At 42.3% G+C, this 16908-nt stretch overlaps 1 protein-coding gene across 3 annotated transcripts in view; it reads right to left on the reverse strand.

The window, feature by feature from the left end:
* The window catches only part of cdh17 (cadherin 17, LI cadherin (liver-intestine)), a 92711-nt gene that overhangs the window by 34066 nt on the left and 41737 nt on the right, over positions 1-16908 (reverse strand). For all 3 annotated transcript variants that reach the window (XM_052023743.1, XM_052023745.1, XM_052023744.1), the window contains exons 10-14: positions 14296-14526; positions 11356-11432; positions 7886-8077; positions 6740-6984; positions 2062-2192 (exon numbers count right to left, since the gene is read on the reverse strand). In XM_052023743.1, coding sequence (XP_051879703.1) covers positions 2062-2192; positions 6740-6984; positions 7886-8077; positions 11356-11432; positions 14296-14526 — 876 coding nt within the window. The remainder of the gene's footprint in view (positions 1-2061; positions 2193-6739; positions 6985-7885; positions 8078-11355; positions 11433-14295; positions 14527-16908) is intronic.

A 16908-nucleotide genomic window follows, 5' to 3' on the forward strand; every position in this document is an offset into this window, starting at 1 on the left:
TGCATTGCAAATTGGTTTCGATTGTTGCTGCTATTAGCTTGGGAGAAAGAGTCAACATTTGATGCATGAATAGTCCCCTGGTTGTCAGGGATTCCAAATAAGGCGAATTCAGAAAGTGTGGCTATGAAAGTCCTGACAAGGTAGAAAAGAAAAACTATTTCTCTTAGCAGTGTGTTTGAGTTACTGGCGGGGTCCAAACACAAACGTCTGACTCAGAAATAACTTATTATTTTGACAAAATAAACAAACTGAATAAAATGCAATTACTCCCATTTTTCTGGATGCCATAAGAATTAGGAGCAGGAGTCCATCTGGCCCTGAGCCTGCTCCATCATTCATCAAGATGGTGCTTGATCTTCTGCCTTAGCTCCATTTTCTGCACTAACCCCAATTCTTTTAAATGCCCTGAAATCTATCAATCTCTTTTTCAAATAAGCTCAGATGGCGATGAGATGTACAGGAGTGAGATAGATCAGCTGGTTGAGTGGTGTCACAACAACAACCTCGCACTCAACGTCAGCAAGACCAAGGAACTGACTGTGGGCTTCAGGAAGGGCAAGTCGGGAGAACACACACCAGTCCTCATTGAGGGGTCAGCGGTGGAAAGGGTGAACAGCTTCAAGTTCCTGGGTGTCAACATCTCAGAGGAGCTATCCTGGGCCCAACACATTGATGCAATCACAAAGTAGGCACACCAATGGCTCTACTTCATTAGGAGTTTGAGAAGATTTGGTATGTCACCACAGACTCTTGCAAATTTCTACACATGTACAGTGGAGAACATTCTGACTGGTTGCATCACCACCTGGTACAGAAGCTCCAATGCACAGGATTGCAAGAGGCTGCAGAGGGTTGTAGACTCAGCCAGCTCCATCACGGGCACAGCCCTCCCCACCATCGAGGACATCTTCAAGAGGCGGTGCCTCAAGGCGGCATCCGTCACTAAGGACACCAAGTCATTGCGTGTATTTAAGACAGATATTAATAGGTTCTTGATTGGTAAGGGGGTTAAGGGTTACAGGGAGAAGGCAAGAGGATGGGGTTGGGAAAAAAAAAATTAGCCGAATGGCCTAATTCTGATCCTATATCTTATGGTCTTGTGATCAGCCTAGTCTATCCAATCTCTCCCCATACAATAAATCTGCAGCCCCAGGAATCTGACTATTCTTCATTACACTCCCTCAATGACAAGTACTTCCTTTCTTAAATACAGAGAACAAAACTGTCTACAATATTCCATTCCCTACTATTCTACACATCTTGCCAGTTAACTTTGTTGTTTTGTGTTACTCCTTGTTTTTGTTCACTTTGCCCTCCCTGATCACAGATACAGGATGATCATTCCACTTTAGCTAAATTGGCAAATTGGTTTATTATTGTCAAATGTACTGAGGTACAGTGAAAAACTTGCCTTGCATACTGTTCATACAGATCAATTCATTACAGTGCATTGAGGTAATACAAGGTAAAGCAATAACAGAATGCAGAATAAAGTGTCACAGTTACAGAGAAAGTGTAGTGCAGATAGACAGTAAGGTGCAAGGTCATAACGAGGTAGATTGCGAGCTCAAGAGTCCATCTTATCATACGAGGGAACCATTCAATAGTCTTATGACAGTGGGACAGAAACTGTCCTTGAGCCTGGTGGTACGTGCTTTCAGGCTTTTGTATCTTCTGCCCGATGGGAGGGGGGGAGAAGAGAGAATGTCTGGGGTGGGAGGGGTCTTTGATTATTCTGGCTGCTTTACTGAGGCAGCGAGAAGTATAGACAGAGCCCACAGAGGGGAGGCTGGCTTCTGTGATGTGCTGGGCTGTGTCCACAATTCTCTGCAGTTTTTTGCGGTCACGGGCAAAGCAGTTCCCATACCAAGCCATGATGCTTCTGGTTAGTATGCTTTTCATGGTGCATCAATAAAAATTGGTGAGTGTCAAAGGGGACATGCCAAATTTCTTTAGCCTCCTGAGGAAGCAGAGGCACTGGTGAACTTTCTTGGCCGCGACGTCTGTGTGGTTGGACCAGACGCTTGGCTGGCTCATGACATTTTTCATTTAACTGCTTACCTTCCTCCATTGCGGTGACTCTAATATTATACATTCTTTCCTTCTCCATATCCAAATTACCATTAGTAAAAATCTCTCCAGTTTGGGGGTCAATGTAAAACCATTTACGTGGATCATCTGTTAGCTGATACCTATTCAATCAAAAGCAGTCCATTAGATTTATTGCTCAGCCTCAATAATGTGCATTTCCCAGCACCAGCCACACTGTACAATTAATAACTACGCATGCAATTTCTTGTAGAAAGTAATTCATGCTAAATGTTTCTCTAAAGAGTACTTCAATTTGAAGTAAAACAAAATTGATCTAAATACTCAACATGTCAGACAGCAGCTGTGGAGAGAGAAAGAGCTCACGATTCAGGACAATTACTTTGCATGGAAAGTGATGATATATCATCAGTGTGAAATGTTTGTGTTTTATTCCGTGTGTCCAGTACTTTCTTTTTAATTTATTCATTTCTTGGAATGTGGGTGTTGCAATTCAAGCCATTGTTTACTTTCCATCCTTAACTGCCCTTGAAGAGGTGGTGGTGAACCACTTTCTTAAACTGTTGCAGTCGTTCTGGTGAAGATACACCCAGAGGCCTTTAGAATTGGGAGTTCCAGGATTTAGACCGATGGAGGAATTGAAAGATATTTCCAATCAGGATGGCGTGCATCTTGGAAGAGAACCTGCAGGTAGTGGTGTTCCCCTGTGCTTGATGCCCTTCTTGGTGGTAATTGATAGCATCAAGGACATCATCCATCACATTGCTTTTGATTGAGAATAGGCTCAATCAATAGGACGTGACCTCTTCTCGTTACTACCATCTGGGAGGAGGTACAGGAGCCTGAAGACCCACACTCGACAATTTAGGAACAGATTAGACAATAGACAATAAGAGCAGAAGTAGACCATTCGGCCCTTTGAGTCTGCACCGCCATTTTGAGATCATGGCTGATCCTCAACAATCAATATCCTGTTCCTGCCTTGTCCCCATATCCCTTGATTCCCCTATCTATAAGAAACCTATCTAGCTCCTTCTTTAAAGGTCCCAGAGAAGTGGCCTCCACTGCCCTCTGAGGCAGTGCATTCCACAAATTCACAACCCTCTGGGAGAAGAAGTTTCTCCCCACCTCTGTCCTAAATGGCCTAGCCCTTATTCTTAAATCATACCCCCTGGTCCTGGACCTCCCCAACATCTGGAACATATTTCCTGTCTCTATCTTGTCCAATCCCTTAATAATCCTGTATGTTTCAATCAGATCCCCTCTCAATCTTCTCAATTCCAGCGTGTACAATCCCAGTCTCTCCAACCTCAGCATAAGACAGTCCCGACATCCCCGGAATTAACCTCGTAAACCTACGCTGCACGCCCTCTATAGCCAGGATATCCTTCCTTAACCCTGGAGACCAAAACTGTACACAATACTCCAGGAGTGGTCTCACCAGGGCTCTTTACAAATGCAAAAGAATCTCTTTGCTTTTGTACTCAATTCCCCTTGTAATACAGGCCAACGTTCCATTAGCCTTCATCACTGCCTGCTGCACTTGCTCATTCACTTTCAGTGACTGATGAACAAGGACTCCTAGATCCCTTTGTATTTCCCCCTTACCTAACCCCACACCATTCAGATAATAATCCACCTTCCTGTTCCTGCTCCCAAAGTGGAGAACCTCACACTTATCCACATTAAACTTCATCTGCCAAGTATCTGCCCACTTACCCAACCTATCCAAATCACCTTGAATTCTCCTAACTTCCTCTACACGTCACACTGCCACCCAACTTTGTATCATCGGCAAACTTGCTAATGTTATTCACAATGCCTTCACCTAAATCATCAGCATAGATTGTAAACAGCTGCGCTCCCAGCACCGAGCCCTGTGGCACCCCACTGGTCACGGCCTGCCATTCTGAGAAACATCCATTCACCCCTATCCTTTGTTGCCTATCCGCCAACCAGTTTTCTATCCATGTTAATACCCGCCCCCCAATTCCATGAGCCCTAATTTTACCCACCAATCTCCTGTGCGGCACTTTATCAAATGCCTTCTGAAAGTCGAGGTATACAACATCCACTGAATCTCCCTCGTCTATTTTCCTGGTTACATCCTCAAAAAAAACTCCAGTAGATTAGTCAAGCATGATTTGCCCTTGGTAAATCCATGTTGACTCGACCCAATCCTATCATTGCTATCCAAATATGCCGCTATTTCATCCTTAATAATGGACTCTGGCATCTTCCCCACCACAGATGTTAGGCTAACTGGACGATAGTTCCCCATTTCCTCCCTCCCCCCTTTCTTAAAAAGTGGGATAACATTAGCCATTCTCCAATCCTCAGGAACTGTCCCCGAATCTAAGGAACATCGGAAAATGATCACCAATGTATCCACAATTTCTAGATTCTTCCCCTCCGCCATCAGATTTCTGAACAGTCCATGAAAACAACCTCATTATTCCTCTTTTGCACTATTTATTTGTTTTTGTAACTTATAGTAATATTTATGTCTTGCACTGTACTCCTGCTGCAAAACAACAAATTTCACGACATGTCAGAGATAATAAACCAGATTCTGATTAGGCTCATTGTACGGTATTATGGGACATATCTAGGCAATTTTCCACATTGTTAGGTAAATGCTTGTGTTGCAACTATACTGGAAGTTTGGCTGGAGGCACAGCTTGTGCTGCAATACTCTAACTTGGATGTTGCCTGGTCCCATAGGCTTCACTGTATCAAGTGCTCTGCCATTTTTGTTATCATTTGGCGTGAATAGAATTGAAGACCGGCTTCCTTGACTATGGGGATGCAAGCTGAGATTGATCATCCTCCCAACACTTCTGGCTGAACAGAGTTCCAAATGGTTCAGCCTTGTTGTTAGCATTCACATGTTGAGCCCTGCCATCTGCAACACTTTGATTTGGGACTTCAATCTGAAATAACAAACAATCTGCTGGATGAATTTAGCAGGTCATGCTGCATCCGTGGCAGGAAAGAAACAGTCGACAGTTCGGGTCGAAACACTGCACTCAAAAAGATACAGCTCGACTGGCAGTTTCTCTCCAGCAGATTGTTTGTTGCTCCCAGTTCCAGAATCTGCAGTCTCCTATGCCTTCAATTTGAAATGATTGTTTTACTTGTAACTTCCTTCAGTAGAAGGCACCTTCAATAATGTTAAGCAATAAAATCCACAGTTTTCTGGCACAGCCAAATGTTCTGTTACTCACTACATTTCCAGCTATGATCTTTCTATCATTTATTATGGATCAGATGAATCAATTGAAAGATATCTTATCTACCTATCCCACCAGGACCCGACGATGAGCCATGTTCCCCGATCAAAACCAGCAGTGTGCTAGAAAATAACTAGCTTTATGTATTGTATTCAAATGTGTCACAGAAGAATGATTCATATCTTTTATGTCATTCACAAGCACATCAAGCCCTTAATTAGAAAATAATCTTGTGCCACGAAGATTTGCCACTCCCCTCTGCTCCGGAGAGCTGCTCATCAATAACCTTTGACACAAATAGTAAAATGACACTCAGCAGCAAAGGTCGTTCAGGGTTCTGACTGCTGTAATTTACCAGCTGTACCTGTTGTAACCTGCTGTGTACAAGATGAAAGTGATACTCCTCGTGACTGGTCAATGATTTCACCTTCAGATTTGTACCAGTTACATCTTCCAATGATACCAGATTTTATACTGTCTAAATCTAAGTTATTATCTCAATTATTCTTTCTCAACTATGAATTTGATTTTTAGATGACAGAGGACTCAAGGGTTCTGGGGGTCAGCCAGGAAAGTGGAACATAAAACGATGGTCAGATCATCCATGATCTTATTGAATGACATAGCAGATTTTACAGCCTATCTGACCTACTCCTGCTTTTATTTCTTTTGTTATTATTTACATGGTGATCTTCCTTGCCAAGTGTCTAGAAGACAATGAGACTGTATGTCATTTTAACTGCAGCAAGATCATTCAGTTCCTTTTGTTGATCTTTATGCAATTAATTTTAAGCAATCAAACAGATACTATGAGTAATATTATTTAACTCAGTTCCCCCTCCTTTGACTAACAAGATGACAAACCAGGTCTATGGACCCTGATGAAAAACACGATGATGCTGGAGGAACTCAGCAGGCCAGGCAGCATCTGTGGGAAAAAGCAAGCGGTCAACGTTTCAGGTCAGGACCCTTCTTCAGGACTTAAGGTGGTGGTCCTGAGGTAGGGTCCTGAAACGTTGACCGCCTGCTTTTCTCCATAGATGCTGCCTGGCCTGCTGAGTTCCTCCAGCATCATCGTGTTTTTCCACCTAGATTCCAGTCCTTTGTTTCTCTATGGACCCTGAATATCTTATCAATAAAGCCAATATTTCTGTTATATTCAACAATAAATTCCATAGCAGGTATTGTCTCAATAAAATTGCAGCTATTGAAATCAAGTTTGTGCCTGTAATGTTCAAAGATATTTACAAATTAGTGGTTACACCAATCCTTTTTAACAAAGTAATCAATACTATATTACTTATTTTTAGGGGGAGCTGTCACTTATCTTTGAGGCTTTGACCTCATTCTTAACATACAACAATAATTCAAAAAAATCTCCAATCATAACTATCTGTGTCACCTATTGCCATCCTGCTGTTATACGTTTCAGTAAATATATTATCGATGTTTTGTACCTCACTGCAGAACCTTCAGGATCATAGGCTTCCACCTTTAGCAACACATCTCCTTTGGAGGCATTTTCAAATATCCATTGTTGATATAAAGGTTTCAAGAAACGTGGTGGTTCATCATCATCAGTCACATTGACAAAGAGTAAAGTGAACGAGCTCAAGTTGTAGTACACTCCATCGACCAGCGGTTCTGGATTTGTGGCACTGATGTTTAGTTCAAAAACTGAACGAGCTTCAAAGTCCAAAGGCTGGAAGAGCAGAGCAGTAGGAATGATGGGTCAATGGACAATCTTACTCACTCAAAAGAATAACTAAAATTTTAATGCTATCATTAAGGTTCACATACCGAGTGTTACACTGATACACTTCTGTGGCATTAATAAATGTAATAAAACAAACAAATTTAATCTAAATAATGCTTTACTTCTTTGAACTGTATATTTTTCCTCTGTATATCCATGTGCCAACTGCATCCTCGCAACAGGACTGGATGAGGTTTTCACTCCTTATTAGCTACCTTGGAAATTGGGAAGTCACCAGAAGGCCATCCAGCACACAAAAGCAAAACCAAACTTAAAATCCTCAGCCAATAACATGGCACCTCCTCTGTTTGCTTGCAATAATGCAAGTGACAAGCCACTGGCATTTGCCTTCCTTACAGGTCAACGTGCTGTCAATTGCAAGGAGTACATGGATTTTTTTTACGTTTGAACTCTTCTACAAAAAAATGAAAATTTCCATCCTGAGACATTGTATAAAAATTGCCAAATCCCATTGTTAAACTAGGTCTGTATTTACCCCTAAAACCTGCATTCTTGGCTTCTTGCCTTCAGTAACAAAACTTTCCCTGCATTGTCCTTACTTTTCCTCTCAGACCAAGTTCCACCAGCACAAGTATCTCTGTGTCCCATAGAATGTATTGTTTTCCTCAGGCAAATCCTTTAACATTCAACTCTACCACCATCCAGAGCCATTGCATCAAATACCATACTGAGCCACCTCACTTTATCTGATGCATCACGCAGTAGGAATTCATTCATTCAGTTGTCAATCCAAAAAAATTGATATGATATATCAAAGCTACAGTTATTTAAACACAAACTATGTTAATCTCGCAACAGAAGTTATGATTTTTTTCCATTGCTTTACCTTCGCCAACTGTACCAGTCCCCTATTGGTGCTTTTGTCAGTTATTATTTTGAAAGTTCCATTTTCATCACCATCCACAACATTGTACAATATTTCAGAACTGCCTGTTAGAGCCTCATCATCATCTGTAGCCTGAATTTCTATTAGCACTTTATTCAGTGAAGTGTTTTCCTCCAAGGTGATTGGACCGTACTAAGGGAATAAGAACATAAAACAACAACAGGTAAAATAGCGTTGCATACATCGTCAACAAGAAGAAGAAGATATCTTTATTAGTCACATGTACATCAAAACACACAGTGAAATGCATCTTTTGTGTAGAGTGTTCTGGGGGCAGCCCGCAAGTGTCCCCACACTTCTGGCGCCAACATAGCATGCCCACAACTTCCTAACCCGTATGTCTTTGGAATGTGGGAGGAAACCAGAGCACCCGGAGGAAACCCACACAGACACGGGGAGAATGTACAAACTCCTTACAGACAGTGGCCGGAATTGAACCTGGGTTGCTGGCGCTGGTACAACATAAAACAAATTGCTTTCTGTTGTATCTTTTATACCAAAGCACTTCTAAAACAACAAATAATATGAAGTGATTAGATATGGAACAAAATGTGCTTCAATAAAGGATAGTTTGAATTCAGTCAATCAAGAATATGGCCACCCAGCTCCAGGATACGTGAAGCGTGTGTGAAATAGTTCACAGTCAAAAAGAGCTGTGAATGGAGCAACAACACGAAGGAACTCAACGGGTCGGGCAGCATCTGTGGGGGGAAAAGAACAGTCAATGTTTCAGGCCGACACCCTCCATCAGGACGGTGAATGGATCTTTTTTTTTTAAAACATTCGTACATGCAATGTCAATTTTGCAGGCCGGGCCAAAATGTATTATCCAACCCTAATTGCTTTTGAGATATAGCTGCTGAGATACCTTCGCGGAGAGTTACAGACCATGAGGTGAACAAGGGAGTGGGAAGGCAGGAAAGGAGATGAGAAAGGGGAACTGAGCAACCAGAGTGCATGGGCAGTGGCACTGAGAACAAATGAAGGTATTGAAATTGGTTTATTATTGTCGCTTGTACCGAGGTACAGTGAAAAACTTGTCTTGCGTACCGTTCACACAGATCAATTCATTCCACAGTGCATTGAGGTAGTACAAGGCAAAATAATACAGAGTGCAGAATAAAGTGTTACAGTTACAGAGAAAGTGCAGTGCAGGTAGACAGTAAGGTGCAAGGTCATAACGAGGTAAATTGTGAGGTCAAGAGTCCATCTTATCGTACTAGGGAACCATTCAATATTCTTATAACAGCGGGATAGAAGCTGTCCTTGAACCTGGTGGTACGTGCTTTCAGGCTTTCGTATCTTCTGCCCAATGGGAGGGGGGAAGAAGAGAGAATGTCCGGCGTGGGTGGGGTCTTTGATTTGCTGGCTGCTTTACCGAGGCATCGAGAAGTGTAGACAGAGTCCATGGAGGGGATGCTGGTTTCTGTGATATGCTGAGCTGTGTCCACAACTCTCTGCAGTTTCTTGCGGTCCTGGGAAGACCAGTTGCTGTACCAAGCCATGATGCATTCGGATAGGATGCTTTCTATAGTGCATCAATAAAAGTTGGTGAGTGTCAAAGGGGACATGCCAAATTTCTTTAGCCTGCTGAGGAAGTAGAGGCGCTGGTGAGCTTTCTTGGCCGTGGCGTCGATATGGTTGGACCAGGACAGGCTGTTGGTGATGTTCACTCCTTGGAACTTGAAGCTCTCAACCCTCTCGACCTCAGCACCGTTGACATAGACAGGAGCATGTACACTGCACCCTCTTCCTGAAGTCAATGACCAGCTCTTTTGTTTTGCAGATTGAAGGAAAGGCTGTTGTCATGACACCATGTCACTAGGCTCTCTATCTCCTTCCTGTACTTCAACTCATCATTATTGAGATACGGACTATGGTGGTATCATCTGCAAATTGTACATGGAGTTAGAGCAGAATCTGGCCACACAGTCATGAGTGTATAGGGAGTAGAGTAGAGGGCTGAGGATGCAGCCTTGTGGGGCACCAGTGTTGAGAATAATCATGCTGGAGGTATTGCTGCCTATCCTCACTGATTGCGGTCTGTTGGTCAGAAAGTCAAGGATCCAGTTGCAAAGGGAGGTGTTGAGTCCCAGGTCTTGGAGATTTTAGTGATGAATTTGCTTGGAATGCTCGATGAAGAAACAGGTTTACACAGAATTGTGTAATTGTGGGGTGTGGAGGGGAGTCTCGAAAGCCTCCGTGTGTTCCTAGTGTGTGCATTCGCTAGGTCTGTACACCAGAATCTGGTCTCCAATTACCTTAGACCTCTTTGCCATTGGAGCAAGACCTTGTTCTGTCAAGACCAGGTGGTAACGAGTGTGTAACAGCAGCCCCACATTAAAGGAATTAGTGCATAATCATCTTCCACTCCTCAGAACTGAAGTGGAAGTCAATCATCCTTGATCCTGACGGGCAGCCTGAGAAGAAGGTACTCCCACAGTGCTGTTAGGTAGGAAAACTCTGAACTTTCACCCAGCAACAAAGAGAAACAATAAATGCCCAAGTCAACATAGTGTGCAGCTTGGAGCAGAACTTGCACAAAGTGGTGTGCCTCTTGCCATACTTCTAGAATAAGCGTTAGGAGTTCACCTGATGTTATTGAAGTGTTAGCAAGTTGTTTTTAGATGGTGGCAGGTGTGCCTGTTTATGGTGGAGAATGGAGCTTCCATCAAGCAGATTTAGTCGAGCTGCTTGAGTGTAGTTAGAGAGCAAAAGTAGAGAATTCCATGACATTCCTGTCATGTAACTTGCAGGCATTTGAAAGCTTCTTGACTGAACTTGTCCACTCTCATCGAGCAAAAATGAAAGAATAATTATTGTAATTAGAAAATCTCAAGCAACAAACAAACCTCAGAATCCATCCCATAATGTGAGTCAGCATTTGAGACCTAAAAGGGATCGTGGTCTAAGAGACCAGGGGTGATATCAATAAAAAGTTTAAAATAGTTATGGGCTTGACAGGGTAGATGCAGAGAAGATGCTTCCCCTAGGTGGGGTGTCTAGAACCAGGGGTCACCATCTCAAAATAATCATTCAGGACAGATGAGAAAGTTCTTCACTCAGATGGTAAGGAATCTTTGGAATTCTCTACCAAACTAGGCTTTGGAGGTAGAAATTGATAGATTTTTAGCTAATAGGAGAATCAAATGATGTGGGCTTAGTTCAGTAAAGTGGCATTGAGGTAAAAGATCAGCCAAGATCTTATTGAATGGTCAAGCAAACACGAGGGGCTAAATGGTCTCATATGGCTTCTTTTTCTTATGCCATTATGTTCAATGTACAGTTTCAAACATAAACATTAATAACCGTTCACAATCAGACCCTGCCCTACATTCTGCAGCGTAAAACTGCAGCATCAAACTCCTTTATAATCTGGCAACCATTGCAGATATTGGTTTTACATTTACCTTCGGGCTTTCAAAGATAGGGATCTTGTCATTGATATCAATAACAGAGATATTGACGAGGCATTCGGTGCTTAGTCCTAGGAAATATATAAAAAATTTCAATTACAAAATAGTCCAAACTCTCAAGTAAAATAGAAACCTTACCAAATTAACCTGGTATGTGTTTTGTCAACTTTTGAGCATTCAGATGTTAAAAGGTAATGGTTACAAAGCAGACTAATATGCAAAGTCAGAGCTATTGATTTGGAGACGCGATTGCAAATCCCAGCATATCATCTGGGGAAATTAGGTTCAAGTATGGTAATTAAATAAATCTTGCAATAATAAGCTGGTATCTGTACTGATGAGCATGAAATGACCAGATCATCATAAACATCCATATGGTTCACCACTCCTTCACAAAATCTTTACCTGGTTTGGCCATATGTGAGTCAGGCCTACAAATGCTGTTGGGCCTTAACTGCCCTCTGAAATAGCCGAGCACACCACTTAGTTCAAAAGGACAGTTAACATAAGAGAAAAGGTATTTATTTATTAGTCACATGTACATCGAAACAATGAAATTCGGCTTTTTGTGTTACTGAGAATGTACTGGGGGCAGCCCGCAAGTGTCGCCACTCTTCCGGTGCCAACATAGCACGCCCACAGCTGTACGTCTTTGGAATGTGGAGGAAACCAGCATGCGGAGGAAACCCACGCAGACATGGAGAGAACATACAAACTCCTTACAGACAGCAGCCGGAATTGAACCTGGGTCACTGGCACTGTAATAGCGTTACGTTAACCGCTGCACTACCATGCCACCCAGTTAGGAATCTACATGTCATGTCAGCAAATAAAAAAAGACTTCCCAAAAGTGGGCAACTCTGGATTATAGATGGGAACAGGCAATATGCAAGGTCAAAGGGGGTATTAATGTGTTATGTATTGAAACAAAATAGGAACTATAAATGGGAAGAGTAGACCATTAACAGTATAGCTGAATTCCATATTTAATCTAGAAGGACACAATAAGCTCAAAAGAAAGATGAAATGCTGCTCTTTGGGTTTACATTGATCATTTATTGTAATTGTTAAGGAAGCCATTGACAAAGAGGGAATTAATGTATTTATGTATTCATGTGTAATTGGTATAATTAGTGTCTTGCAAAGCAGTCACTCAATTTTCATTCAGCTAGCCCAGAGTAGAGGATACTGAATCATGGGCAGCAGGTGTATCACAACATGTTGGGGGAAGTACGTGTAAGTCAATGTTTCAACTGGGATGTTTGGGACCATTGATCGTGATTAGAGAAGTAAGAGGTCAGTTGGTACATCATCTACAATTGCACAGGAAGCTGCAATAGGAAGTGTTTTAGGAGTGATTGAGTGACCCATGGGGATCATCCAGGGACAATCCCTCTGGAATTCTGAAAATGGAGAGAAGGGAGAAGAGGTGTTGTTTGGTCACATCACCTGGTGGAGGATAATCCATTGAGTGTGAAGATTGGTGTAGTAGGAGACAGGTTTCCCTTCAGCATTCCCCCAGATAGCTGCTGCCTGGATTAGGCACTCCTCCACTGCCAAGCAACTTTGAATAGCAAGATCTGAAATCTCCACAACTGTTATTCCTGGTTGCTTGCGTATAAAACAAGAACGAATGCTGCTAATTCCCCATCCACAGCCCTCTCCCAGTCAGTGGTAGCTCCAAAGAAAACAGGCTAAAAGTGGCTGCCAGAAACCACAGGCAAAAATAAACAGAATGACTGACACTCAGCAGTACAAAAGCAGCTCCAAAAGGAAATTAATATCATGGAGGTGGCTCCATTTCGGGATTCTTTAGACAAATTTGACAAAGGATGTGGGAGAAAGTTATATTTCACATTTGTGTTAAGTAACACATAATCATAGCAAACACTAGGGGACATGCATTTAAGGTGAGGGGGGAGATGTTAAAGGGAATGTGCAGGGCACGTTTCCCCCAACCATCCACACAGAGAGCGAGTAGGAACGGGTTGCCAGGGGTAGTGGTGGATACGATAGTGGTGTTTAAGACGCTGTTAGATAGCGGGTAGATGTGTAGGGAATGGAGGGATATGGATCACAAGTGGGCAGAAGAGATTTCGTTAATTCGGTACAGACATGGTGGGCCGAAGGGCCTGTTCCAGTGCTGTACTGTCCTGCATTCTATGTTCTATGTAGTTTAGAAAGAATAGAAGTATTAAAATGTGAATGCATTTTGTTCTGGTGATTTATTCTCAAAGACTATAAACAAAAAGCATTTCATTGCCTCGTCTCATTGGTCAATAATCTTTACACGTCTGCTGTTTTGGGAGGTCCTTGGTTTTGAGCATTTAGGACCAGGGACTTCTTAAAACAGTTGGAAGTTCCAAATAAATGGACAGACATGCAGACAATTATTTAGATCTTCAAACAGACAGCTGTGAGAGCCAATTTTTACTAACCTCAGACAGGGAGACAGAAGGGATTGTTTTCTTTAATTCACATCAGACTAAGTGTTTAGCTCAGAAAGCAAGATGTTATAACAGCACTTCCATTTATCTTGCATCTTTTTTTTAAAAAAAGAGCAAAACATCCCATGTGGGAAGCAAGTGTGGTAAATTGCTGTCTGGTTTAAGCCATGCTCTGCTCCTCAGCAAGATTGGGCAGGGAGGGGGCGGTGGGGTTGGTGGATGGTGGTGGTGAAGTATACTGGTAGCTCTTCAGTTGCAGGCCTCCTCAGTTGAACTTTCCTCCATTTTTTAGCCCAAGACCACCAAAGCACAGGAAAAATCTGGCCTTGTACATTGAGAATTATAACCGAGATTTGGCAAACCAGCATTTCTGAAATGAATCTCTCAAAGCAAGGCTTTTGAAGAGCATCTTGAGATTCTGCTTATGTATTGCTATTATACAGACAGCACACCATATTGTTTTTGGATACGAGAGATTTCTACATACCTCCTTCAATTCCCATTTGGTCTGTGACTTGGACTCTTAAAAGGTATTCTGGTGCATTTTTCTTTTCTAGTTTCCCATTGAAACGTTGGATAGTTCCTTCAAAGTCATTAATTTTGAACATGTTATCTTCAGGAATCTTTGGTTCTTGATCAAGGATTTTATATTTCAGCATGGAGTTTTTTGTCCCTTCTTCATCCAGGTCTGTTGCAAGTACACTTCCAATATTGCTTCCTGAATTAAGAAAATATGCAATGAAGTAAAGAAACATATGCCACAATGAAGCTCATCTGTTATTTGATATTTATTTGTCGGAGCATTGAGTATAACAGTTGTGAAGTCATGTTGCAGCTGTATAAAACTTTGGTTAGGCCATATTTGGAGTATTGTGTGCAGTTCAGATCATTGCAGAAAGGATGTGGAGGCTTTTGAGAGGGTGCAGAAGAGGTTCACCAGAATGTTGCCTGGGTTAGAGAGTATTAGCTATAAGGAAAGGTTGGACAAACTTGGATTGTTTTCTCTGGCATGTCAGAAGCTGAGGGGTGACCTGATAGGAGTATATAGAATTGTGAGAGCCATAGATAGGGTAGATGGCCAGAGTATTTTTCCCAGGATGAAATTGTCAAATACTAGAGGGCATTGGTTTCAAGTAACAAGAGGAAATTTAAAGGAGATTTCAGGGGCAAGGTTGTTTCCCCACCCCCCCCCCCCCCAACAGAGGGTGGTAGGTGCCCAGAATGCAGTGCCAGAGAATTGGTGGAAGCAGACACCTCTGCACTCTACAAATACTCTGCAATCAAGAAATCAGCAGTAACCACTTGTGGCAAGTTCAGGACTCCTGTTTCCACAGATGTACAAAAATCCCGAACTTGCTGGCACTGACAAGGGAAAGTCCCAGGAGTTCCATGCAGAATTAACAGTACTTCCAGGTAAAATCCAGCCCAATGGTATGATCTTCAGAAAATAATATTGGTTATATTTTGGGACCCAGCTGTTTACCTCACACGTTTGTTGTCCCAACAGAGACAAATATTAGCTGCGTATACATGTAATGTAACATTAACCAAAGCAACAAGTAAAACTGAATTAAATCAGCCCTCCCGTTGAAAACAGTGAAAATAGAATTGGGAAGGTACAAAACAATAAGCAACATCTTCATGTCAGTTGTACAGGATAGGTTGAAATTGTTTCCATTAATCCTAAATTCCAACAAAAAGGAGAAACAATGATTAGCAAAGTAATTATTCTACATTCTGTTATTGTTTTTACCTGTACTACATCAATGCACTCTGTACTAACTCAATGTATCTGCACTGTGTAATGAATTGACCTGTACGGTCGGTAGGCAAGACAAGATTTTCACCGTACCTCGGTACAAGTGACAATAATAAACCAACACCAATAATGGCAGCTATTTTCCCAATTCTTGTTTGGTTGCTCATGGGATGAGCAAGGGAAGCTAAAAGATGGCTTGTGGGTTTCTGACGGTTTGGTTGTCCACACACAAGGACATGAATGGAGAATGTGGGTCAATGGAGTGATGGGGTTAAGAGTACCCAGTGTAGCCAGAAACAGGAGAGTAAAGATGTGAAGATGGGGATCGTGTCAGGAGTGAAGAGACAGGAAGAAGGAAAGTTCTTCAGGATTGGAAGGAGCAGGGTGATTGGCAGATAGTGATAGGTGGATCCAGGTGAGGAGATTGGCAGATTCACCCAAATCCTCCTATCACTTGCCAGCTCTTGCCTTGCCTCTTCCCCTCACCTCTTCATACCAGCTACTCCCTCTACTCTCAGTCCAGATAAAGGGTCTCGGCCCAAAGTGTCAACTCTCTACAGATTCGGCTTGACCTGCTCAGTTGCTCCAATGGTTTGTCTGTTGCTCTCGTGTCTCCAAAGATTTTAACTGATTGTTTTTTATTTCTTGAGTACCCTGTGCATAACCCTGGCCCAGAACACTCATGTAATCCAAAATACATTACTTCAGGAACCTGGTTGGACTCATTCTGTCACTACCCAGTTTGTTTGGGGGCAGAGGTCCGAGTGGGATCTCACCACCCTAACTTCCTTTTACTCAAAAGCAGAAAATGGAAATACTCAGCAGGTCAGACCTCACCTGTGGGAAGAGAAACAGAGTTAAGAATTCAGGTCAAAGACACTTCATCAGAACTGGGGAAAAAAACAAAAGCGGCTTGTGAAACTGCAAGGAGTCTCCCACAGGGTGAAACTGGGGTGACCGTGGGGATAAGATAGAACAGGTTACCTGGTCAATGAGTGAATGGGAGCAGTTAGAGTGAAAACATATTGATACAGTTTCATGAAGGGTCTTCGACCTGAAGTATTAACCATTTCTCTTCCCACAGATGCCACCTGACCTGCTGAGCATTTCCAGCATCGAACATTAAAACCTATTTCATCACAACTGACCTAGCACTTCATATTTGATACGTAATCTGGCAAATCCTTCAAATTAACCATAGAAATGCCAGAATTCCCCAATGACAAAAGACACACATCCATAAGTAGCACGGGTTTCAAAATGCTGGCATAGGTCCTTGTGATCTCAGACCAGCTTCCACCAGATGGACAGAAAATCTTATCAACGTACATGAGTATCTTT

The sequence above is a fragment of the Pristis pectinata genome, chromosome 9, assembly GCF_009764475.1.
Source record: "Pristis pectinata isolate sPriPec2 chromosome 9, sPriPec2.1.pri, whole genome shotgun sequence".
NCBI lineage: Eukaryota > Metazoa > Chordata > Chondrichthyes > Rhinopristiformes > Pristidae > Pristis > Pristis pectinata.